At 35.9% G+C, this 26088-nt stretch overlaps 5 protein-coding genes across 5 annotated transcripts; 2 read left to right on the top strand and 3 right to left on the bottom strand.

The window, feature by feature from the left end:
• Positions 1 to 7912: 7912 nt before the first annotated feature.
• Positions 7913 to 8131, top strand: GCK72_025763 (uncharacterized protein; the record flags this gene model as incomplete). The annotated part of the gene is made up of 1 exon (XM_053736472.1): positions 7913 to 8131. The coding sequence occupies one exon, from the start codon at positions 7913 to 7915 to the stop codon at positions 8129 to 8131; it is 219 nt and encodes a 72-aa protein (XP_053580038.1).
• Positions 8132 to 11679: 3548 nt separating this feature from the next.
• Positions 11680 to 16350, bottom strand: GCK72_025762 (uncharacterized protein; the record flags this gene model as incomplete). Its single annotated transcript, XM_003105615.2, has 15 exons — positions 11680 to 11805; positions 11857 to 11932; positions 12795 to 13071; positions 13121 to 13233; positions 14351 to 14615; positions 14666 to 14796; positions 14845 to 14999; positions 15057 to 15116; positions 15160 to 15289; positions 15345 to 15467; positions 15514 to 15609; positions 15804 to 15939; positions 15991 to 16035; positions 16084 to 16210; positions 16279 to 16350. 15 exons carry the CDS (start codon positions 16348 to 16350, stop codon positions 11680 to 11682), a joined length of 1932 nt encoding a protein of 643 aa, XP_003105663.2.
• Positions 16351 to 17071: 721 nt separating this feature from the next.
• GCK72_025761 (uncharacterized protein) lies at positions 17072 to 18813 on the bottom strand (the record flags this gene model as incomplete). Its single annotated transcript, XM_053736471.1, has 6 exons — positions 17072 to 17239; positions 17297 to 17480; positions 17532 to 17731; positions 18263 to 18389; positions 18433 to 18587; positions 18631 to 18813. The coding sequence occupies 6 exons, from the start codon at positions 18811 to 18813 to the stop codon at positions 17072 to 17074; spliced, it is 1017 nt and encodes a 338-aa protein (XP_053580037.1).
• Positions 18814 to 21552: 2739 nt separating this feature from the next.
• On the top strand, positions 21553 to 24405 carry GCK72_025760 (uncharacterized protein; the record flags this gene model as incomplete). The annotated part of the gene is made up of 7 exons (XM_053736470.1): positions 21553 to 21635; positions 22526 to 22649; positions 23160 to 23306; positions 23437 to 23549; positions 23605 to 23697; positions 24153 to 24239; positions 24285 to 24405. The coding sequence occupies 7 exons, from the start codon at positions 21553 to 21555 to the stop codon at positions 24403 to 24405; spliced, it is 768 nt and encodes a 255-aa protein (XP_053580036.1).
• A 221-nt stretch (positions 24406 to 24626) lies between these two features.
• Positions 24627 to 25693, bottom strand: GCK72_025759 (uncharacterized protein; the record flags this gene model as incomplete). Its single annotated transcript, XM_053736469.1, has 5 exons — positions 24627 to 24899; positions 24950 to 25117; positions 25164 to 25316; positions 25365 to 25431; positions 25482 to 25693. The coding sequence occupies 5 exons, from the start codon at positions 25691 to 25693 to the stop codon at positions 24627 to 24629; spliced, it is 873 nt and encodes a 290-aa protein (XP_053580035.1).
• Between the last annotated feature and the right edge of the window lie 395 nt (positions 25694 to 26088).

Here is a 26088-nt window from a genome sequence, read left to right as displayed (position 1 = left end):
GGAACTCGTGCTGGGCAGCGGCTCATCATCAATTTCTATCTTGACATGTTTCCTGTATCTGTCTGATGGTGAATTGACGTAGTCTGTTGAGACCCTTCGAGGTGTTGCAAATCCATAGTCCGACTTAATTGCATCCACCAGATACGAGCTTGTTGGTGTGGGAACATCCGATGAGAAACTATTGCTACTGCGCTCCTGCGGACTACCCGTCATGGAATTTGCATCCCCAGCCGCACGTTTTCGGCGCTCTTTCTGCGAACCAGTTGGATCACGTCTCGGTTGGACAGCTGCAAATAAAGAAGAAAGTTTTTTCCCAAGTTTCAGGATTAAGATTTTTGCTCGACGTCGAGTCGACCCGGAAGTGCATTCATACGTGGTTATTGCTCAGATTGCCTAAGTTTGGCTTCTTGATCACTACTTACCGGAGACTTTCATGCCCGCTTCGATGCATTTGCTGAAACGGCATGACCTGCACGCACATCTGCCGTCCGGGTCAATCACGCAAGTGTTAGTGTGCTTGCATCGGTACTCCTGGAATACTTGGAAATAAATATAGCATCATTATATCATTATATATCATAAAAATTCTCAGACAGACTATTATTGTATCATTTTTCAGACAGACACCAATTTTTTTGTAATTTTTTCAAAATAAAATTTTGCTTTCCCACTAGTCAACAACTCAATTTTTATCAGTTACTGAACCAAGACCAATCGAGTTGGCCAATTTTCTGCGGTGCACGTTTTCACTCCACTTTTTCATGTTTGTCCCCTCTATTTCTTCATCATCTGGGAAGTTGCAATCGCCAAGTGATCTTGGATCACTAAAATGAGGGGAGAGACAGAGAAAGCCAATGGGCTTATGAAAATGTTTACATACGCTCTTCACTCTGTTAGAACAAGTGATTTTTGTGCAGCCTTATTGGCACAAGAAGGACTAATTTGTTGTAGTCTGAGGTTGGTTCCGGGATAAAGGTGTCGGGTCGACTACTCACCGCTTTTTCAACAACAGTCCGCCGGAAAAATGCGTTACACGAACGACAACTGATTGCACCATAATGAAGACCGTCTGCCGGTGCTGAACATACCATACAATCCTGAAACTAAGGAGAAATATGTGAAAATTCTATTGGATTTTTGTTTTCAGTGTAGTTTCCACTGTTTCACGTAAATTGTCTGGTTTTTCCTCTCTACGTCATAGGATATAGAGTTGAGCACTTCCTTTTGTTAACTATTCATGAAAAAGTGACGAGGTTCTCACGGCCCTTCTTTTATGGGTCCTCCTCATTCTTTTCAACTTTTTTCATTTCTGTTACTCTTACTTTAACAAATCAAACACCAGTAACAGCTCAAAGGCTAAAAAGTTACCTGTGAATTGTAATCGTCTTTCATAATCCGCCGGGTGTCGATGATAATGGTGTGATATTCTCGAAAAACAGTAGCGACGTGGAGATGTTGTTGTCTCCAACGGATCGACGTCCAACGGCTTGTTTGTCACAGACTCTTCGCTTCCTATTAGGTGGGCGGTGCGCGACTGCCGCTGTTTAGCTGAAAAAATGGATAAATGAATATGTGTGAGCTAGTCTATTTAACGATGGAAAAAAACAGACATGACGAAATATGGAAATATTGGATAAAGAGAAATGAAAGCATAGCAAACAGTATAAAAGAGAAAAATTGATTTTAACAAAATTTGGCAAAATTTAATACTACACGATTTTTAGGAATGATCTAGAAAATCTTTCACAATCCTCCGGCGGTTTTGGTTCCAAGAGAACTGGCTCATAAATAATTCAAAGGTGGGTGGCGTTCAGTCTTAATAGCCGAATTTCCCCCGATTCTGCTTTTTGTTACAAACTTTCTCCTTGAACTGTTCAAACATTTCGCGATGACAAAATGTAGAAACGATTAACTTTTGAAAAAAAATAATTCACTGTGTCGGTTACAAAATGTACAATAGTGGATGTTCTGTGTAGGCAAACACAAATTTTCGGCTCATCGTTTTGTTAAAAAATTTTTGATTGATGGTTTTGGTTTTAGTACACAAAGTGGGAATTTCACAACAAAAAAAGACTGGCAACTCGAAAAAATAAACATTCGAGCACCAAACAAATTTTCTGGAGACAGGCCACCACAAACTACGAAAGATAATTGTTGGTGACTGTTTGGGTGACATTCGACAGGCAGGACACGTTTACAATAGGTCTGGTGGCAAACTTGGAGCAGGCGGGCTATGGGAGAGATGAGGGGAGAAAGAAAAAGAAATATTTTGAAAAAGAAGATAGAGAAGAGGCTACAGGTTGCATAAGATGATTAGATAAGTTGGCTAACAATATTTGTATTCTTTTTTTTGATGATACAAAAAAGTGACATGACAAAAATTAGGTACACAACTGGCCAGAAAAGATTTGTTACTGTTTTATGACAGTTCGACACATTTCTTATTCTTATCATTCTTAATACTCAAATGATTCTAATGATTTTTCGATTATTGCGAAAACTGGAGCATTATCAGTGCTAGAGGTACAGGACGGCGAAAAAGATTGTACGATCACGTGGAGACGTAATGACAAAAAAGACAGAGCTGCAAGCAAACAAGTATGGTGGTTGATGACGGTAGTGGTGATAGTGGTGATAGTGAAAGTGGTCGTGATACCGATCGAAGGCGAGAAAAATCGATTTTGATGTTTGGGAGGGTAAAGGTAGAGAAAAAAGAATAAAGGTTGGCAGTTGCGGAGGGCAGTTGTGAAAAAAGTTTTGAAAAAAGTTTAGCTTTGCGAATTGAAAATGACCAGGAAGCGAAAGAAAAGGGGGAGCGGAATTCCTTTATGTATATTCCACTTTGATATGACAAGAAGACAAGCTTGATTAGATTTGATGATTGATTTCCATGTCACTATGATATATCTATTTGATCTACCGTTCAACACACATGCACATAAAGATCATTGTGTGCAAGTTCGGATGGTTTGTTATTAGAACGTTCAATAAATACAACACAGGAAAACCGTGTCCGGTAATAGACACACATGGGAGAAGATGGAAATGAGAGAGAAGAGAGACAGAGAGAAACACTAACACTTCGTTTCGACAAAGAGGCAAATGAGGGCATTCCCGTTTGTCCGTCATCTCCCTCCTTTGAATAGTACATTCTCTCTAATTCAACGACATAAAAAAATTGGCGAGAATTAAGAAGAGGGAGGTGAATCGATTGGCGAGAAGAGATATAAATCAAGAAAGAAGGCGCCAACGAAGTGAGAAAACGATACCTAATGATGAAAAATGATCGAGTGTCGATTTATGTCCGCTAGCCGATACTTTTCTTGCGTTTCAAAAAAATTTCGATAGAATTTTTTCCTCAAGTTTTTAATCAACTTTTTGATCTAGGATTTCTTATTTTCTGAGTTTTTCCATGATTCTTAGCTTTGTGAAGATTTTCGATTTTTGATCAGGGTCAGCTTCCATCAAACTAAATTTAGAACAGAAAAACGTGATAAATTACCGGTGACAGAGAAAAATTACGAGAAAAAAATGTAGTGAGAGAAGTAGTAGTGAGAAGAGAAGGATTATATGAAACAAACTTTTTTTCAAAAAATAGAATGGGAGAAAACGGGACGTGATCGCTGGACACTACACTATGCTTTTTCTTTCTCTTCTATTTGAAAGATGATAAGAAGAGTAAAAAAGAGTAAAAAAGAGAAAAAGAAACTTTCATCAGCAGTCTCTCACAGATACTCGCAATTTGTGGCTGATTTACCTCTCGGGTGAATCAGCCGTAGTGCGCACATCTCACAAAGATCAAAAATCTCTATCCGAGTTGATCTTAATCGGTTAAGGGTCGCCACCATTCGATTTCCCCATTCCCTTACTCATTACTATCTGATCCTTCGGTATTGGGGGGAGAAGAGAACGAAAAAGGGATATTGTGAACCTGGTTTGAAATGTAGTTTGATATGAATTGTGTTCAGTTATATTATCAATTATTTTAGAGTAACAGAGCGTGAATGATAGCTAAAAGTGAGAAGGCCTAAGCATGTCATTTTTGATATGGAGAGTGATACAGAGCGAAATTTCAAAAAGTTTCAACTGTTCGGTTATTTTTTTCTAGAATCAGAAAACAAGATGTTTTCTTGCTATAGCTAACGTGGCATGTTCCTACACATGCGTTCGTTTGATCAACACCAAACTAACATCAAACATGCAAAAAAATGGTCAAAAAGAAAAATATAAGAAAAGTCAGTCTTTTAGAAAAAAATTAGAAAAACTTTTTCCTAATTAGCTCAATTTTCATATTTTTTGACACTTAAAGAATATATAAATGTCATCATACATAGAGAATCGAGTGTTTGAAACAAAAACGCGTGGGCACACACACTGTGTTTATAAATTAGCTGATTATATTACTGAATGTATATAATATGTACAATAAGTTGAACATAGATGATGTAAGAATCAATAAGTACATTTAATAAGTACATTCTACCCTGAATGAGTTAAGAATGAATGAGTTCTGACGCTACTCCAAAATTAGGAGCCGAAGAATGTGAATTCTGAGAAATTGGACGAAAAGAAAAAACTAAACTAATTTTCAGTGTACTTCCGTATCTACTTATGTTACATGTGATGGATGAGATGAAAAAGAAATTGGGTGTGGTAAGAAAGCGAATAAGAAAAAAAAGAACTACAATTCTTCTTCCGGTCGGCTATTTGTTATCAGGGTGGTCTGAAGTGAAACCCATAATGACTACAATGCTATGCGATTTATACACCAAAAAAAAAAGAAAAAAGACAAAATACTGAACAGCGATAATAATGAAGACAAAAAATATAAATACTCAGAATGTTAGGTTTCTAAGAATTGAAAAGCGAACGGAGAACATAATGATCGTTCATCTCTGGTTTTTTTTTTGAAAAAAAGGAAATAATAATGATTAAGAGATTTTCTCAGCAAGCAGCGAAAAAAAACAACCAGTAATGTCTGACAAACAGAAACATGTAGATGTAGACATGTGGAAAACAGAATTTTACTCATTTTAAAGAAAATTTGATAATACAACTTGGATAATGAATGCCAAACAGTCTCAAGAGATCTTTTGGCTTTGGCTCAAATCGTTGAAAAAAAAAGAGATCTAACAAAAGGACAAACCGGAGGTGAGGGAACGAAAAATGAAACTTTCTTCGGTTTTGCGTCAGATCAATAGAGTGGGGGGGGCTCTCTCTTTCTGTCTCCCGCGTGGTTGTTCTGTTGATCCGCACTATTTGCACAATGTGTGGCCCCAAAAAGAGAGCAATACAAACCGAATAAAGAGAAGGATGTGCAGAAGAAAAGGCAGAAAAAGTAGTTGCAAAAATATATACAGGTGGCTACAATTCTGACCTACGAAAAGGAGTATTGAAAGTTTATTGAAAGTGAACTATGCACTCTTAGGCACATTTTCATTATTTGTCACTTTCAATGACATTTGATGTTTGAAACAGGTACAATAATATAAAAGTTCAAATCTTCAAACTGACCAGAAATTTTTGCCAAGAAATATATGAATAATTATTTTTCCTCTGTAACTGGCATGAATAATTAAATAGTGCACGTTGTTCATCTATTGTAATGACATGCCACTATTCTTGGTTATTATTTGAATATGAACACTGATTATTATATATCTTTGGTTTCTTGCACTTTTAGTATACAGGTTGAATCATTATGCGAGAATAACAAAATAAGGAGAATTCTGAGTCAGAAATGATTTTTCAGACCTAAGATTTCTTATTCCAATTTCCGCAGCTGTTCTTTCTTTTTGGTAATAGCATTATAGAAATCGATCAAAATAAGGAACTATTCGACTACTTACAGAATAATAGGAAATGAAACCCCCTTCACAGATCCGCAATAAATTTCTTTCACCGACACGGCACTTTCCAAGGAATGAGGACAAGGGATACCTTCTAGCGGAGATTGATGTAAGATAAACAGAGGGAGAAGGTACTTTTTGAAAGTTGAACATTTGTGTGTTGGATGGGAAGAAAAGAGGAGACTAAACTGTAGGTGGTGCTTGATAGAGTTAAATCGATAAATTTGAAATTAGGAGAGAATGATGTCAACTTTGGAGTTACTAATATGAACAGACTATGTTCAAAACAAGTCTACGATATGGAGAGCCGTGAGCCGTGCAATGAGAAAATGAGTATGTGAAAAACATGATGAAGAGAATAAATGCAGAATGCGTGGCAGGAAAGAAAGATATCAGTTTTTGATATTAGTTTCAAAATCTAAAAAATATTCAAGTTGGGCTTGACGGGGTATTTTTATGTTTTCGTTTATTGCGCAGTAATAAAAAAGGTAGTATTCCAGTACCATACTACATCAGGATAAGAAACAAAAATGTATTTAGACCCCACCTGATTATTTCAACATTTTTCAGATAAAATATTTATTAGAACGACCAAAAAGAGTTTGCCCAACAACCGCGTGGAAAGGAAAACGTCGAGACGAAAAAAAGAAGGAAGAAGCCGACAGAAGATTTCAAAAGGAGTGAAAAGATGGATAGCATGAAAAAGAACAAGATGACTAAAAAATAGGAGGCCAGGAAAAAGATGTGGGAGGAATAAGTCAGAGAATAATATGCTCTATGATATAAGTCAGTGGTGAATAATGAATGTGTGAATAAGCTGTTAATTTTCATGGGAATCATGTGGAAGGTAGTGAGAATTCACTTTTTGTCCCTTCTAACGAAGTTCCAACACATTCATTTCTGATTTTCATCGGAAAATTCTTATTTTTTCTTCATTTCACTGATCGTACGAAAAATAAAAAGTTTAAAAAATCAATAGAAAGAAAATTGCAGGCAATCCTTTTGAAATTCCAATTCCTTACTAGGAAGTTTATCAGAAATTCCATAACTTTTTGAACATGCTGCTCCTTTAGAAATGATGGGATTAGTTGGATTAGGATGATCCTGTTAAACGATTAGGCGGATTACGAATAGACATAAATAAAATTCTGAGAGGAAAAAATTCAGAAAACTTGACTCAAAAAACGAAAATATTCTTATCAAAACTGCATACAACACGTGGAGGACTAAAAGACATTATTTACATCATTCGATTCAATTTTTGATCTTCTAATTTTCATTTCTAGTTATTGTCGTTATCGTTATCACTTGTAAGCACAGTTTGCACAATTGTAGCAGAACAAAAATCATAAAATATCGTGGACACTATAAACTCGAATTGTTGATGACATTATCAGTTTCTAGAAAGCAATAACGTGAAATGTATTTGACATTTTTAGATATGTATTTCTTGAGCCGTCTACATACGCAACGGCAGGTGGGAGCTCTGATTGAAGTCAAAAGTGAGATATTCGTGACAAATTTAATATCATATTAGAAAATTAACTTCCGCTGGTTATATTTCTCACTTCAGATCGGACGAATTCATAAGAACGAACAATACAAACAAAAGTTTTTTTTAAATGTAAAAACAGACAGTGTTAAGTTGTTATTCTCCATTTTGTAAGATTATTCAAAATGTCATTTCAGTAAATCAGATGTTATCAAACCGAAAATTAGTATTTCGAGCATGTCTGGTTTCTGGCGTATTCCAAATGAGTCAACCATGCTATTTTTAAAAGATTTCTATCTCTCGCGGGATGATTTGTGAGGTGTTGAAGGGCGCAGAATAAAAACTGAAAAGTTGCATCCAAGAGCATCAAAAACCAGATAGGAAACATGTCATAGTTATGCTAATCTCGGTTAGGTCTCCCAATTTTTTTAAATCATTGCAAAAGGATATGTATAGATTGAACTTTGGTCTGAACTAACAAAACCAAATATAGAAATGTAGAAAAAAGAAAAAAATGGCAGTTTTTGAACGAAGCAACTTGAAAATGACAAAGAAGAGGGGGATGACGGTGATGGATGAGGAAGAAAACGAGAAGAAACTTTTTGAAAGACTATGTGCGGACGTGTCAGGACTACGGATTCGCATGGACACGCAAGAGAGTGGGGTGCCGCAGAGAGCAATACACACAAAGTACGCCATGCTTCAGGAGACGAAGGGACTCTCCGGAACTGGTGAGCAAGAATTGAAAGACGAGAAGAGATGGGTCCAGAGAAAAGAAAATCGGGAGTAAAGAGACGGCGCCCGTCGCAGGGACACACACAAAAAATGCACTCTCTATCTCTTCTGAAGGCCAGCTCGTGCTCTCTATGAAACATTTTTCTCATGTCATTCTCTCTTTTTCTCTTTTTACCCTATAGCAAAACTCTTCATGGTCCCAGAGAAAAAAGAGAGGAAAAAGAAGAAAAAAGAGGACACGAGGTCCCCACAAAAAAGCTCTAGTTTGCTCGATGAGGGGACCATCACGATTGAAAAGAGAAATAAAAGAATGATGACGGCATTGAAAATAGAATATAAATTTTGTGCACTTCCCTCTTCCTTCACTTTCTTTTCCTGTTTCCGGATACGTGTTGCTATAAGATTCACCAATTAGTGCAAAACTTTTTTTTACCTAATTAGTGCAAAACTAACAAACTTTTGAAAAGAGAAAAATCTTGAGAAAAAAGTTTAAAGTAAGAAGTCCAACAAGGCAAAAAAGTGTAACGGGGAGAGGAATGTAATTTGAGAAGAAGATGGGTTCCATTTCACTTGTCTCACAGGTGACACACATCAAGAAACTAAACTATTTGAAAAGGTCAAAGGTGCTCTGTCACTTTAAACTTAAAAGTATAACATTTTTGATTTTTGATTTGTCTCATTAGCACAAAGATATTCACTTTATAAATTCGGATTAATGAAAGAAAAAAGCTATCAAAAAATAGAAAAGAAAAAGTGTACCATGTGCGTCTAGACAATACCCCTGACTTCGCCAGCCCACACTTTTTGGATTCCGTTCTTATGAAAAGAAAAATAGTATTAGTTCTCGAACGGATATTGCTATACTTTTTATTTTTTATTTTTCATAATCCCTTGAATATTCCGAACATCTTAATTATTATTGAAAACAGATTTTTGAGATAGAGAGCTATAATTTAGAGAGTTAAGAAAACATCATGTAAAAAGCAGCTGAACATTTTTGGAACCAAACAAAAAAAGAGAACAACTGCAAAATAATGTTTGATTTTTTGAAATGTTGTAACAAAGTTACTGGTAGCAAAGTAAGCTCCAAACGAACCAAAAACATAAATGAATAAAATGAATTCAGGAGCCAAGGTACACAGAAAAATTATGTTTTGATTTCTATCCAACATGACCTCCCACTCAACACCCGTTTAACCTTTCCGAGATTGATCCCCATGAATATCGAATGTGGTCCAGGCAACATACACACTCAAAATGTTCTAATTATGATTTCACCGCCTCTTTTATTGAAGGGATATGCGTTGCGGAAATAATGCATGGCTGTTTTGGAGGGAGAAGGTGGTCCGGCCATCTGCACAGATAGCTCAAGGAAGGTAAGCTGGATAACGAAACAGCACGGCTTACTTTGTGTTTCTAATTATAGAAACGAAGTAAACAAGAAATATAATAAAATTTGTTCAAAGTTAAACATTCGTACGAAATTTAAACTTGGCAAATCGTTTGAGTGGGTGTTTCAAATTTCTAATAATCGGAATGAAAACAAAGTAGTCCGGATAAAAAATACACTGAAACACGATGTTGTCAAATAATTTGTTGGATTACTCAATTATATTTGAGCCGTGTTTCAAATATCGCACGTTTTATACAACAACCCAAATGTTTTGCCTAACCGTGATTTATATCAAGAAATTTGAATCGGAATTTCAAAAAATCATTGGCTACAAAATAACCGTAGTCTACCAATTGTCGGTGCGCACTTAGAAAGTTTCGAGAAAAAAAAGATGAAATATGGAATACGGAAAAGATGCGACGTCACACGAGAAGATACATCTGATTATCTAAACGATCCATCACATTTTGGGTAAGACGAGAAAGAGAGAGAGAAGAGACATTGGAACACGTCAAAAACCATACACGATCTTATCAAGTGTTGGGGGTAAGATGACATTTCGAAGAAAGACAAAAGAACATGAATCGGTTAGCCACATAGGTATGTTGATACGGTTTTGTGGTGTTTAAAAAAGTTTTGATGAACAAAAAAGAGATAAGAATATAGAACTATTTGATCATTAATGAAAATAGTTTTCTATTCATTTAAGAGAAAATACTATTCTAAAAACCAAAATATAATACTTTATAAAGATTATTCTAGAAAAGCCATGTGTTCACTTCCTACGTCTATAGGAAAACATGTTTCTCATATAGGCAAAAGAAAACAATCAATTGTACATGTTGCTATCACAATAAAATTCTAATAATACAAGATGGTCGCATGATTTGGGTTAATAGTTCAAAATGTTACTACTAGGAACCAAAATGTTGCGGAAACACAACATACTAACCTTATTTGCCCAAGTGTACAAGTGTAGAAACCTATTGTCTTATAGAAGGACAGGAACACACAATGCGTGTTTTGTAGTAGGCAATAGACAAGTAGTGTTAGGTAGAAATTTGGAAAAAATTGAGTCAAAGGTTATATCTAGATCAGTACGGCCTTCAGCAAAAAACTAATTTTTGAGCTAATATTAAGAATACAAACGTAAAATATATAAATCACATCAAATTCAATTTAAAAAGCCTAACAAAAATTATTGTTCTTTAGCCTTGGTGTCTTTTCTTCTATTCTCTATGGAAAAAGTGTCAAAAAAGAAATGTTCTGCAAATTTTGGCCACTTATGGCCAAGTTCAAGTACACTCGTCTCGGAAATTCCGCTCATTACAAGAGGTGGAAGGAGGAAATTGATGGAAAAATACATATCGGCGAGACGATTTCCTTCTATTCTTTTTTTTTCTTGTGACAGACACACATATAGACAGACAGAGACAAAAAAGAGTATATGTTGAAAAAAAGAAGAAAGGAAGGTATGATTGAGTATATGTCGAATTCATTTTCCATTCACAAATGACCATGTGGATGGAGATGTTGATGTGCCAATAAAACATGATGATAGATATGAAAAAGAACAAATGAAATTCTATGAAAATTACAATAGAGCACAGTTACATAGGTCAAGACGGAAAGTGATACCACAATAACGAGGAAATTGGAAAAGTGAGAAAAAAAATGAAGTTAGAATTAAAATAAAAGTTGAAATGAAAAATGAAAGAGAACAAAAACAACAGTGAAATAGAAAAGGCATAGTCAAGAAGATACGAGAAAACAAGGCACATAGGTCGGTGAGAGAAAAGAAGTCGTGGTGGTTTTTGATAGTTTAGAAGAAAAAATAGAAAAAAATAGTGGAAATGAGAAGAGAGAAACGAGAAAAACTAGGTTTGATAGGAGTAGAATTAAATTAAAAGTAAGTTAGATTTTTTAATGAAGTTTGGTTCATGTTACGGGGTGAAACAAATAATAAATGAAGAACAAAATAGATCAGATTTTTTGTTTATGCTATATTCGGAAGTTTTAACTGATATAGAGGCTGATATTTCAGAACCAGTATCATTATTATAGTAAAGGCACTGCTCAGGCTAGAAAAGATAACTTATATAGAGTATTGATGTCCTCAAGACAAGATTAAGATCAAAATTTGAGCAAAAACTGAAAAAGGCGAATTTTAAGTACAAATTTGCTATTAAAAATGCAAAAACAATGCTCGTCTAGGAATCAAAAGAGTTGATTTCTTTTCTTGGAGTGCTTGCACTTCCATCCGGCGAAATAATCCCGGACATTTTCGGCAGCATGTGTTCGAGGCGTCGGCGCGCTTTTTGTTCCGTCTCGAAAGCCTGAAAAATAAACAGATGAGTCATTTTTTTCGGGAACTTTGTTGAATATACCTTTTGTAAGCTTTTCAGATCAGCTTGAAGAACCATAACATGATCTTTGAGCGAGTAGACTGCATCCACAATACTCCTGAAAGCAATAATATTGAGAGGAGAATAATAGGAGTGGTATATAAATAAATATATATTGTGCATTACTAAAAATATATTGTGGATCACCAACAGAGTGAAAAGTCACGCTACAAGTATAATGGTGCTATACTCTAAACTTTTATAGAAACTACACCTATTTTCGATCAGACTTGTCAAAAGCCGGGCCAAGCTGAAATCAAAAATATTTTCGGCCGGGCCTGGCCTGGCCTGGCCCGTCCCTGCTCGGTACGGCATGTTTTGAAACATGTATCAAATATGTTTTAAATTTTTTGAAAAAAGTATAGTTTTCCAATAAAAACTTGAAATTCAATCAAAAGGTGAATATGTATGATCAAGCACTTTCACTCTAAATTTCCTAAATTTACAAAAATTTTTCAAAAAGTATGTACCCACTTTTGGGTCCGGCCAAGCTGGGCCGGTCCGATTTTTGACAAGCCTGTTTTCTATTATCTGCAATCTAAAAAACCACAACAATTATACTCTCATTGTACTTGTCTCACAATTTGACTCACACTCATCTGCATTTCTCCATAATGCACTTTGTCATAAGTGGAAAAATTGACTAGCGGGTATGAATGGACCCCCACGGACATTTGTCTACACTCACTAAGGCCGCCCACGCGTTCTCACCCTCTTGAGGAAAAGGCACAAAAAATGAGAAGGAAATTTGGTTTTGACGAACCGACGCGATGGACATGATGACGTTTTCCCAAAAAAGGAATCGGCTTATGGGTGTTTCAGTGTTTCAAAGAGAGCTCAAAAATTTTTTTTGGAAAAAAAACCAAAGAATTTTTTGTAGATATCTGGGGATGTACTTATAATTATAAAAAAAACCTCACTTCTCCTGAAGAACCATTTCATCGCCAACCATCTCCTCCATCAATATTTTCTCATCCTCCGCTACAATTAAATGTGGTTGCTGATAATTCTCATTTGCATGGAAATCTAACTGTCCACCACCGGTCTCCACACAGTATCCTTCCAAAATCCTGAGTGTATCGAACTCGATCTCCTCGTCACGAGCTGCATCTTTGCGTAGGCGGAAGCCACGTTCGCTACGTTTTCCGGCGTTCCCACTCAAAAAGTAGGCAGGAAATTGGGAGAATTGAAGATTGTCTGAAATGAATACTAATAACAAATTGTCAAGAAGAGCTAAAAAACAAACCGGAGGTGTTTTTTGAATTGCGACTGCTGGTTGGTAGCTCGAATCCTTCGGGGAGCACCATACCAAGTTCATGATCCAATTTCATGCCGCTCAAGTTTATCACATCATCGAAACTGCAATTAAAATGATCTTTTAATTAAAGACCTATTTTTAGAATTTCTATCTACCAATCTTCCGTGTTTTACTCATTTCGCACTGTAAACAACAATAGTACCGAATGTTCTCTTATCTCGATAGCATTTCGTGATTCCGTTTAAATTTATCCCTTCACGATCTATGAAACCTGCCGTAAACTACACACATTCTCTGTGTTTTGGACGATCAACACACGGGGGGTTTCCATGTGTTAATTAGGAGGAAAGTGAAGATATAGTGTCATCTGTTGTTAGAAACCGAAGCGGGGGCTGATTGAACACATTTATAGGTTCACATAATGAATTTGGGGGACTAATTGCCTTAAATTTGTTCGAAAAGTGTTAACAAAGCTTGTTTTTCAAGACAATAGTCTAGTTTGACGAAAATTTGCATAGCCCGGGCGGCCCTGCTCCGGATGGAAGATTTGAAATCTTTTGAATTTTTTTCCGAAAACGCCGAATTACTGACTATACATCAGATATTCAAAAAAAAACTTTTTTAATTCGAATAATCTGGTGAAAAATAGGTACCTTTTCATGAAAACGGGACTTGTAAATTCTCTAACGGCCCAGCTCGGCCGTGCCCGGCCGAAAATTTGCAAGTATGAGTTTTTGACTCTTGACCATAGCAAAAGATTTTTATACAATAAAAAAAATCAAAAAAAATCTAAGCCCAATGCGGGGCTCGAACCCGCGACAACCAGATTAAGAGTCTGGTGCTCTACCGACTGAGCTAACCGGGCGGCGATAGTTACAATGGTGCGGCGTCTATAAATATTGACAAATCACGTGAATTGCATGATGGAGGAATGTTGCGATGGGGCAAATGGCAGTGTAATAGTGCGCGTGATATCTATTGTTAGGGGAAGAGGGAAATAGCAATATAAGTTGTAATCAGACTGACAAAATCCCGGCCCTAAAAATCCTATGTAGGCTTGAGTTTTTATCAATATTTACAAACATAGTCAAAAATTCGGTTTTTTTATTTGCAAAAAATCAGAAAACGTCCGGGCCAGGCCAGGCTGGTGAAAAATCGAATCGGTCCGACATGGCCCGTTACAAGTCTGATTTTAACTGCCAGTGTTACAAAACTTACTTCTTCGAACTCTTCCTCTTATTCAAAATACTGGTTTCAGAATTTCCCATCGGATGCAGTGGAGGCTTCGCTGTTAATGGACTCTCAACTCCCTGTGACTGGCTCATGGAGTCCATTGTGTTTTTGGAAGGGCGGCGGAGGATGTTGGTAGTTGGAGCACTAATAACTGTCACATTGTCAGCTTTTGCCAGTGCCGCCATGAACCTCTCCATTTCTCCGCCGGTGGCAACCATGGTCAATGTGAACTCTCCGGTGTTTTGACGATCTGGAAACAAAAAATGTTCCGTATCGCTGTCAGAATATGGTGATAGTTACCAAAGACAATTTCAGTGGCGTCCTTTTTTCTACAAATGAATCCCGCGACAGGAAACTTTTCCTTGATGTCATAGGTCATTTCCCTGGTAACTTCGAAGAACATGATGTACTTTGTGAAGAGAGCAACGAATCTGAAAGCCAAATTTCGTGATTCCTGACTTAAAAATTTTGAAGTCTACCTATCCACTTGTTCTTCTTCCTTGTACTCTACATTCGCGACACCCACGTATAGAATGGTTCCTCTCTCGGCTGGTGGGACTATTTTGTCAACCTTGGATACGAAGAGAAAGTCGAGTTGGGCTTCTTTTTGCTTTCGCAGGGTTTCACACAGATCCTGAAAAGGAAATTTTGGTAAAAATCTTATTTATGTATTTCTAGGCAGTGTCCTCACTTTTGTCTCACGGAAAACTGCGGAACCGCGTTGCAAATCTCCACGATCCAGATGGTTGACCTATAAGTTCCAGATTTACGCAGTTCATAGAATTACAACTTACCGGTACGATTCTCTCCAACTCCTGAAGTAAGTTGTAGTACTTATCGACATGTCGCAATGGCTCACTGAGTCCCGATACCAAGTCCTTGTACTCATGATCTTGCGCCTTCACCACTTTCTCGAGTTCTTGCCTAAAACGAATCAAACAATTTTTACACTTTTTTCTAGGGAAATAGGAAAAAAAACTTTTTAATCTTCAAAATTTCCACAGCATCCGGATGATTGTCAGCGTAAGTCAGAAGTGCCGTACGGAGCTCAAGGGCAGCGTTCATGAAAATACCACCGACTCGCATCTTTGGAAGCTCCGCACTAAAAAGGTTAAACTGTGGTAAAATAGTCAAAAGCGAATTCTTACTCTTTTTCACGTTCGAGGCTTTCTAAAATTTCACGTTTCAATGTGTAGATCACTTCAAAGTTTCCAACGAGAATGCTGTATTCTGGAGCGGTGAGTCTGGAATAATTGAGTTATTTTTGCAAAAAGGTCTTATAGCAAAATTTATGACCGTTCTTACTAGCAATAACTGTTCAGATTTTCTGATGGTGTCACAAACTGAGCTTTAGAAATTCATCAAATTTTCCGGAATTTAAAATCACAGTTCCCGTCAAAATCACACTGTCTTTTACATTTTTTTTGTAAAACCTTACACTCTGGATGCTCCGATTGGAATGAGAATAGTTTTCAGTGTCTTTTTCAAGCTCTGCAAGTACTCCTTCTCTGCGGTGATGAAACAATTCAAAACATCAACACGATAGTCAGGCTGCGCTCCGATAGCAACGACTTCTGTAAATTTCATAGTTCTAGTTACACATCTAGTTGATTCTTCAGTATTACCCTTGGCTGTTGCGTTTGGGACTGATCTCGACCTCTGGAGCTTATCTAAAATGTTGAAAATAGTTTTTTTGTTGAAGAACTACAAAATCCTACCTTTCTCAGTGATCAGAGTCACATATCCATTGGGAAACCACCCGGTAACTCCTTCGAGAGTTCCTTCCCACCATCCGCCGTCTGGTTGCTGTGTGATTGTGATGATGTCGTCTTTTTCGAAGCTTAGCTAAAATTTATATTGGACTGAGTGTGAAACAATATCCCCAGCTGAAAAAATGAGAAAAAAAAACTTACTTCGTCATTATTTGATCCTTCGAATGGAAATTTCACTCGAGCTGTTAATGGGGAGGCCGAGCCGGGCTCCATACTGAAATATAGAGCAAATAGAAAATTAATATCAAAAAACATGCAGATGTTATAAAAATAATGAAGAAATAAGCAGCATTTTTACCGAATAAATTTTCCTATCACTTTTTAAAATTTTTATCACTGATAAAGTGAACCAAATCGCATTAGAACTGTCAAAACAATCAATAAAACGAACGAGTGGACAGTGAGTGGCAAGAAGGTCACAAGGGCGCTCTACTAGACATATCTGCGTCTCTCCTCCGAGCGCACTTCCTCGTGTATACTTCTAGTGGCCTCGCTTGTTTTCCTCGTGCACTAGTGACCCCTTGACAAAAGAAAAAGAAATACGGTGATAAATAACAGGTGTTAACCCGATCTTTACGACAAGAGATGCTCTTTTGAACATTTAAGTAAATGAAAGAATGAACAGATCCTTATATTTTATATTTTTGAAAGAAAAACGAGGAAAAAATGAATAGGATAGTCTAGAGAATACTTTACAAAGAAACTTGATATCTACTAAAACTAATTTCCGAGATGGAAAGTCAATTTGGATGTATCAGACACATATCAGTGTGATTATCGGAAAGGGAAAACGATAAAACGTGTTTTATATTCAACTCATACTTTTTCATATAAATTCAAACAAAATTATTAAATTTCGAACCGTGTAACTTTATTCATCAGTAGGTAGTATACCACAATCAAAAAAAAATTAAAAATTTGAAAAAATGTTTATTCATTTTCTCTCTGATATTACACTCCATTGCCGCTGATATTGGTTGAAATATGTTTGCGTTGTAATCTTCCCATTAGGCTTGAGTTTCCTCTGCTGTCTACGACGGAATTCACTTTTAGTAGTGATCAAGATAGTAACCGCTAGCAATAGTGACACGTATGGAAAAATCTGGAATAGAAATATTGCAAATTATGCGAGAACGTGAGAGAGAGAGACAAAACTTACAAATGTGTTAATTGCAATTAACTTATAGTTTGTGATTGTCATACATTCCCGGAAGAATCTTACTACCATAGCGGTTAGGATATAAGTTGACACAAATATTGTGTTTAGCAGAACCATCGGGAATAAGGCACGGAGAACCACCAAATTTTCATACTGTTGGTATTTCTTGTTGAGGCCAGCCGTTCTGAAAAATCAAGTCAAAAGGGGTAAATCAAAAGATGGAAAAAAAACTCACAAAACTTTCCGTTTATTATTTTGATACAATGCGAGGAATACTATTAATATAAGTAAGTCCACAGCTAGTATTCCATAAAACATCATGTAGGCCCTTTCTCCTATAGAGTCAGATGCAGAGTATGCAAGACAGTGTGTCATAGGTTCCAACGGGTTCTCGTTCCATAGGGTCCATTCTACAGCGAGGATCGCGGAGAGAACCTGGAATACGTATGTACAGTACCGGCCAAAAATATATCATATTTTGCTTTTTTCAGTTGAAAATTCCCAACTTTGAGAGTGTCTCATGGTAGAACTAATTGCCCCATAAATAAGTTTTTATGGATAAAACATACCAAGAGTAGAACTCCATGTTTGAAGGTGGCAATTTTTTTGTACGGATGCTCCCTATCGAATAAGTAATTTCTACTTCAAATCGAACCTTTCAGTGCAAAATAATGCGATTTTTTAGCTATGACCATAACTCTCTATGAAGTGCCCTTACAAAAAAGTTGATAACTACAAAAACAAAATTTTACATTTGACCTGTTTGAACCATGGAAAATTTAGTATCTGTGAAAATTTGTTTTACTATGACACACTTTCTAAGTTGGTAATTTTCAACTGAAAAAAGCCAAATATGATATCATTTTGGCCGGTACTATGTGTTAGTATAATCCCATCATAGAATTGCTTGCTAGAATCCAACGAGCTCATATCCGCATGAAAACTATTTTTAAAAATAGCACTTACCGAGAAAAGTATGAATAAGCCACCAAGCCATTGAGTTTGAAACTCATATTTTTCTTTTAGAACAGTTGCTACCAGTCTCTCGAGCATTTGGGAGAACTGAGTAGAGGTGACGCCCACAAAACATGTCCTACAAGAGTACAGGGTGTATAATTTACCTATTGTGGACTTACAAAGCAACTCTTCTGAAAATAGAACACGACGCGGTATCAAATACCAAGTCACAGTCGTTTTGAAACGTGAGAGCAATGTATACTTGACGGGTGCAGACAAAAATGATATCAAGTGAGAAGATTAGAATGAACAGCGTGAGAAGGATCATTAGGATCTAAACCCGAATACAGTTTTTTAAAGTTTGAGTTTTAACTTACTTTTGCATTATAATGGAACAAAAGTCGAAACCCGTAGAGGAAAAAGGAGTAAGCAATGACTACAACGGATGCGATTCCAGACAAGGAACACATAATTTCTGGTAGAAGGTACAGAAAGTTGGTGGCAACACTCCGATTGAATGCACACACAGTTTCTGGGATAACCATAGTGCTTTGTGTCATGATTCTGGAATGAGAGCTTAAGACGCACTCTCTGACTCGTTCGATCACTCGTAGGCACACGAAAAAAGTTGACCATCTCCGATTTGCCTATAATTTTGATCAAAGATAGTATCAAGTGTTCTCAGCAAATTGGGGTACTTTTTGGCCGGGTCCGTCACCTGGGTACCTAGGAAAATCAAAAAATCAATATTTTTCGAAAATTTTTCCTAAAGAAGTTAGGTATGAAATCTCAACGGGAAGTTATTGCAGGCACTATTTTAAGCATTTTTTGTGTTCAAAAGAAAATTCCAGCTCAACACCTTCATTGTGAAAATTTTCAAAATGTGTGAATTTTTCGGGTTTTTTTCATGAAATCGTTTTTATCTCGACAGCGACACGAGAAGACATTATTTTTTATTTCAAATTCGGAATCTACACAAAATTTGGTATCGGAAACATGCTGTCCCTACTCGTAACTCTAGAACCCAAGAACGGATTTTATGGGAAGTATGGGAAAAACTGCGATTTTAACTTTCAAGTCCTTCCAGTAAATTTATTTTGATGTTTCAAAATAATGGTTTTTTGAAATTTTTCATTCAATCATGCCATTTTTATTCAGTTCCGGTACAATTTTCGATCATACCACGAAATTTATTTTCGAAAAAATTGAATTTTTTGATTTATGAAAATTTTCTCCCGAATTGAATCATTCCGACTGAAATGTTAAGGATAGCATTATAAAATCAGGAGAATATAACTGGAATATTTTTTAGGTTCATAAAAAACTTGATTTCCACTGTCGGGTCACCGGCTACTTACGTTTTCATGGTGAAATTCAGCGAAATTTTCAACTTGGGAAGTTGGTGCAACGGTACTTCATACTTGCAACGTTATTTGACAGGGAATTGCGGTGAATATGACAGGAATAGTGAGAAAACGGCAAAAATTGATAGATTCTGCAAGATTTACGAAAAAAGCTTTAAAAAATTAGGACTCATAAATGTTCAATGGTCTGACTTGTTTATGGATATCTGGAAGAAACTACTCAAGTTTTTTTTCGTAAATCTTGCAGAATCTATCAATTTTTGCCGTTTTCTCACTATTCCTGTCATATTCATCGCAATTCCCTGTCAAATAACGTTGCAAGTATGAAGTACCGTTGCACCAACTTCCCAAGTTGAAAATTTCGCTGAATTTCACCATGAAAACGTAAGTAGCCGGTGACCCGACAGTGGAAATCAAGTTTTTTATGAACCTAAAAAATATTCCAGTTATATTCTCCTGATTTTATAATGCTATCCTTAACATTTCAGTCGGAATGATTCAATTCGGGAGAAAATTTTCATAAATCAAAAAATTCAATTTTTTCGAAAATAAATTTCGTGGTATGATCGAAAATTGTACCGGAACTGAATAAAAATGGCATGATTGAATGAAAAATTTCAAAAAACCATTATTTTGAAACATCAAAATAAATTTACTGGAAGGACTTGAAAGTTAAAATCGCAGTTTTTCCCATACTTCCCATAAAATCCGTTCTTGGGTTCTAGAGTTACGAGTAGGGACAGCATGTTTCCGATACCAAATTTTGTGTAAATTCCGAATTTGAAATAAAAAATAATGTCTTCTCGTGTCGCTGTCGAGATAAAAACGATTTCATGAAAAAAACCCGAAAAATTCACACATTTTGAAAATTTTCACAATGAAGGTGTTGAGCTGGATTTTTCTTTTGAACACAAAAAATGCTTAAAATAGTGCCTGCAATAACTTCCCGTTGAGATTTCATACCTAACTTCTTTAGGAAAAATTTTCGAAAAATATTGATTTTCTGATTTTCCTAGGTACCCAGGTGACGGACCCGGCCAAAAAGTACCCCAATTTGCTGAGAACACTTGATACTATCTTTGATCAAAATTATAGGCAAATCGGAGATGGTCAACTTTTTTCGTGTGCCTACGGTCAGTTGATCGATGCTCGATTGACTCAGAGAGTGCGTCTTAATAAGCAACAAAATTCGAATAAAGATTGAAAAGAAATGTAAGAAAATCCAGAAAAAGAGTGTAACGGAAATCGAAGTTTCCGTTGGAGTCCTTAAGAATTGACATTTGATATTAAATTTCGTGTTTCTGCAATTTTTGAGATCAAACGTTTTCAATATAAGCGTCCAATACATAGAAACACATTATTTCAACTATAAGCATAAAACTTTATGAGTTGGTATGGGGAATTGGAAATGTAATATATAATACCGAGAAAATGAATAGAAAATATGAAATAGAAGTACAGATAACATCCATGGGAATAGTGTGGCTGTTGTAGACGTCTGGCAAGTGACGAAGCTAAGGATGTTGATCAAAAAAAGAGTCTGCTTTCAATTAAGTGAGTACTTGAACGAAGTGATACTCAGAATTTAGGTAGGAACCGAAAACTGAAAATTACGAGTTCAAGATTCAGATATTATTTTCCTGTAGCATTTTTCTGTAGCACATGGCAAATTAAATACAACAAAAAAAAAACACGTGAGGGAGGAGTCGGTGATGAATCAACTTTGATGAGAGTCCATCTGCATCATTAGTCTAATCAAAACATACATGCGACATGTGCACTTTTTTGCAAGATTTGTTTTTCATAAAATACATAAGAAAGCAAAGTAGAACTCAAATGTGAAAATTATTTAGTATCTAACATTTTCAGCTTTTTTCACGCTTGGCTAGACACAAAAATGTCTGGAAAACATTAAATCGTCATGTCTCAAATTCCATGACAATTTTGAGAATTTGGGATGAAGCTGTGGCTTGTTGCCTAGCAGAACCACTTCAAAAGTCTGAAACATTCATGAGTGGGTGAGCGAGATGATTTTCTACGGCTTTCCAAAAAGTATTATCCTTCTTAGGAGTTCACTCTTGAAAAATTTAGTTTCTGAAATCAAAAATCAAGAAAACAACACTCAAATTTAGTTAATAAGCTTCTTATATAATTCATCTCTATTTTATTCATACATTATGTTTGCAACAACACAGAGAGGACACTAAACGACACCATATGTATGAATGGGCGGACAAAAGCACAATAAAGATATTTGAAATGCACAGAAGAACATAACAGAGTAGAAGAGGAGGACAAGACATGGTTAAATTATTAGGAGAGACTTGTTGTGAGAAAGCGAGTGGCTTTTCCTGCTAAACGTACTACTTATGAACTCATTTGCTTCCAATTGCCTATTTTTCACTGTTTTCGCAACAATAACAACGTTTTTTGGGAAGTTTTTGTGAGTTTCAAGATCATTGAAGTTTTGAATTTAGTAGTGATGCAAGAGTTTTGAAATCTATAATACATATTCAAACTGAATGGGATCATGTTGTTGACCAAAGTTGAAGCATTATGAGCTGTTAACATGAAAATGTTCATATTCAATTGTTGCATCAAAGTTTTTTTCCAATACGCTGGGAAAAGTTCATTCTAGCAATTCTAACCATAAGTTCATCAAAAATCGTCGCCAAATGCAAATTCCCTAGGGAAACTAAAAGATGGGGTCGGGGAGAGCAAAGAAGTAAGCAAAAGTGCCTGGAGCAATGTTCTGCTTTCTTAGATTTGTAATGTCTAGGAATCCGGAAGAGTTTTAAAGGATCTTATGAACTTCTAAGAAAATAAAATACATTTTTTTGTGAACACTAAAACATTGAATGCTGTTTTGGTGGAGCTAGACAAGGAACCAGATTGAGAAAAGTTTCAGACTTCATTTGGATATCAACAAACGTTCATATAATCATGTCCCGGGAGAATGTGGAGTGATCCCAAACCTACCTGGAATCATATCGCTTACAACTAGCACTAGTGGAAGGTTGTACATGACAACTGTAAGTTATTCAAAAATTTATTTGAAAAAAAATACGTATTCCAAATACGCCTCCTATAATTTTCAGACGTTCTTTATTTTTTATTTTTTCTGAGTCATCACTAGAATATGAAAAAAAGAAATAGGCTGAAATAAAATAAAACAGGAAGTCTTGAAATAAAGCAGAACAAAACACGCAGTTTTTTCAAACTTGTATTCCCACAAAAAACAATATTCTGGTTAGAAAAACAAATTAGTTCTAAGAAAGTTTAAAAATTTCGCTAACAAAAAAATTTGAGAAGTTTTTTTCAAAAAGGCACGAACCAACAATTATTTCGGATGAGAGTTGCATACGTGAATTTTAAAGAAATGCTTGTTATCCAATCCATAATGAGCATTCCTTAAGGACTATACAAGAATTTAAGATAATCTGATGTTATATTCTATATTCTTAGAATAATAGGTTAATCTTTAAAAAAAGAATAGAGACTATTGTGTAAACTCAACTACAAAAGGAAACGTTGTTTTGCAGAACTCAAAAGATGGATTATCAGATAACACCCACGTGTTTACCTTCTATTCTGATAACCGTACTGCACGTGAGATTGAAATCCGTGGAGCACCCACAAAATGGAAATTAAAACCGGGAGCAATAAGTGTAGCTTCTGAACCAAATAATGTGAGTGGAGTGGTCTCCCGGTCTCTTCTTTCCTTTTTTTCCCTCTAACCAATTTCATTTCAATTATTGATGAATATTTTTAAGAATTGGTGGGGAATTTAAATGTCAAAGTGTTTTTTTTCGTTTTCAGCCAAAGATTTTTGTGGTGAATCGTAGAACTGGAAGTGTGGATATTTTCGAGACAAATAATCAGAATGATATGTGGAACTACCACAAATCGTTGAAGAATGAGAAATTTGAAGGGTTCGTCCAAAAAACAAAAAAACTTTCAAATTAATTGAATATTCGTTATTTTCAGAATCCTGGACCTCTCTGCATCAAGCCCTAACTCCTTCTACTATATCAAATCTAGCATTTTTGGAGATATATTTGCATTGAATCTATTTGAAAGGTTTGTTATTAAATGTTTCCTATAAAGGTGTTTTTTCAGAACATTTTCAATTTCCACCGGCGAAATTTGCTTTGCAAGTGGAAAACTTTCAAACCATGTCAAATACATCTCATCACCTACCGGAATAGTGTTTGACAGCTTGAGAAAGTAAGATGCGTTATTAAATGTAAAGACTGAAAAGAACATTCAATTTCAGATCTATTTTTGTCACCTCATTTGCACGTAACTCTATATTTGTGTTGAAACTTGAGAAGAACATCAGAATCGCTTCCTCAAAGGTAATTCATTTGCAATAACAAATAAAAATGACATTCCAGGAATATGACCTCGGTTGCTCGCCCACGTCTATTTGGAAAGACTTTGATGGGAGTTTTCTCATAACATGCCACCCAGTCAGGTTTAGGTAATATATATTCGAAAAGAAAAAAAAACACTAACAATTTCTCATAACCCAGGTATTTATTGCATGCAATGGATGCCATGTCATCATCTCCTTCAATGGTTTTTCGTGTTGTTGTGCCAGCGGATGAAAACAAAGAATTGTATGTTTTTTGGTGAGAAAATGTAATAAAAAATTGAATTTTTAGAATCATAACTCAGCTATACTCAAACGATGGAGCCACTATCTCCCAAGCAAACATGACTGTAAGAGCTGGAAGGAGTCTGTTGATTTCCAATGGAAACAAAATTCTTAACTGTCATTTGTAAATTTTTATCTACCCACTTGATGTTATTTTCACACTTTTCAATAAATTTCACAATGTTACTCATCATACCGGTTTGGTTTGCCCAAAAAAAATGTGCACTGATAATACTTGTGTTGTGGTGTTGTTTTTCATATCCTGTATGACTATTGATAACATGTCTACTTTCAAAGCTGGTGACATCAACACAGAACCAAAGAAAAGTATTCATCCAAAAAAAACATACTAATGACGTGGTCTGGGCACAGGAGTTTTCAAATAGCTTTCCTGAACTTGGAACTGTTTGAATAAATTGATATTATCCACATTGATCAACGCTTTGTCATAACTATTACTCCCAGATTGATACGATATTGCATATTGTCCATGTACAGTGCAGCTCTCTCTGATAAGGAAATCCCCAATTTTCGACAACCGCCGACATGCTTCTTCATGGTTAATTTGTCCATGAAAACAGGCTAGCATATGTATTCTGTATGCATAGTCTTGGGTGGATCTCTGGAATTTTTTTTTTTTTGAAAGTAAGATAATTATTGTGTAATTCTTACCAAACGAGCTTCCAACTTGGACGTCGGGGGATGATCAATACCATCCACAGTTTTCATATTCTGGATCAACTCATTAGTCGCCGTTTGGTTATCGAGCATAATCACATTACACTCCCTTTTGTCATTTTGTCGAGTTTTCATGATTATCCCAAGATAGAACCTCCCATCCTAGAAGGATTTCGTATTTTTTTCTCATAAAGAAGTAAAAACTCACTATCTCTGTCCACTTGTAATGTGAAATCTGGTCGTTCATATATCGTCCGAGCAGAAACGTCCTACCATCTTTGATATGGAAAAATGTTAGAGTGAAATTGGCAATATTCAGGAAAACATCCAACTCGTGTACACTGACAAATGGACCAACTATCTGAAGTTTAGAAAAATTACACTCTTTTAGAAAAAAAATCTGACTCACTCCTTGCTGCATGAATTCTTTGTACTGGTCAGATGAGTTGGATGCAACCACTGTGTTTATGAAAAGTCTGAAATTATTATTAACTGCAACAAAAACAAATAACTCTGAAAAAATTACCTTACAAGAGCATCCCTTTCTTCTCTATTTCTGTGTTGAATTGATCTTGGCATTGGTACGTAGCCCATGAACTGAAATACACATTTCTCAATGTCCTCGAAGTCTCTTACCTTAACAGAAAATCTGACTCCACTCGAGTTAACAGCATTTTCAGACTTATGGCCCCAGGATGATACTGGGTTGTTAGCAATTGAATCAGTCGCGTCGGTCATTTCTGGCAGAAGAAATCAATAGGTTTGTAAATATACCATTTGTGGTGAATATTCGACACCAACTGATAAGAATGACGATAAGACATTGCGATCGTGTTAACCGAAGGCAGAAGGAGCATCTTTGGTCAACAATGCAACAAAATAGAGAAAAAGATCAAAAAGTGCAATAAAAAAGATGTGCAGCTATTATTTATATTTTATCATTTATTTTTAATTTTTTAAATGAACGTTCTAGTACTTCAAATCGTGACAATAGAAATTTATTTAATATTTCATAGTTATAGTTATTTTAAAATACAGAACAACACAACACATGTCAATTTTCGGTACAAAGTTGAAAGTAGAAAGATAATCCCTCATTTTTCAGTCACAAAGTCTTCTCACAATCCATTGGA

Source organism: Caenorhabditis remanei, chromosome X (genome assembly GCF_010183535.1).
Source record: "Caenorhabditis remanei strain PX506 chromosome X, whole genome shotgun sequence".
In the NCBI taxonomy this organism is placed as follows: domain Eukaryota; kingdom Metazoa; phylum Nematoda; class Chromadorea; order Rhabditida; family Rhabditidae; genus Caenorhabditis; species Caenorhabditis remanei.
The sequence above is the reverse complement of the archived record's forward strand: the minus strand, read 5'-3'. Positions and strand labels throughout refer to the sequence as shown.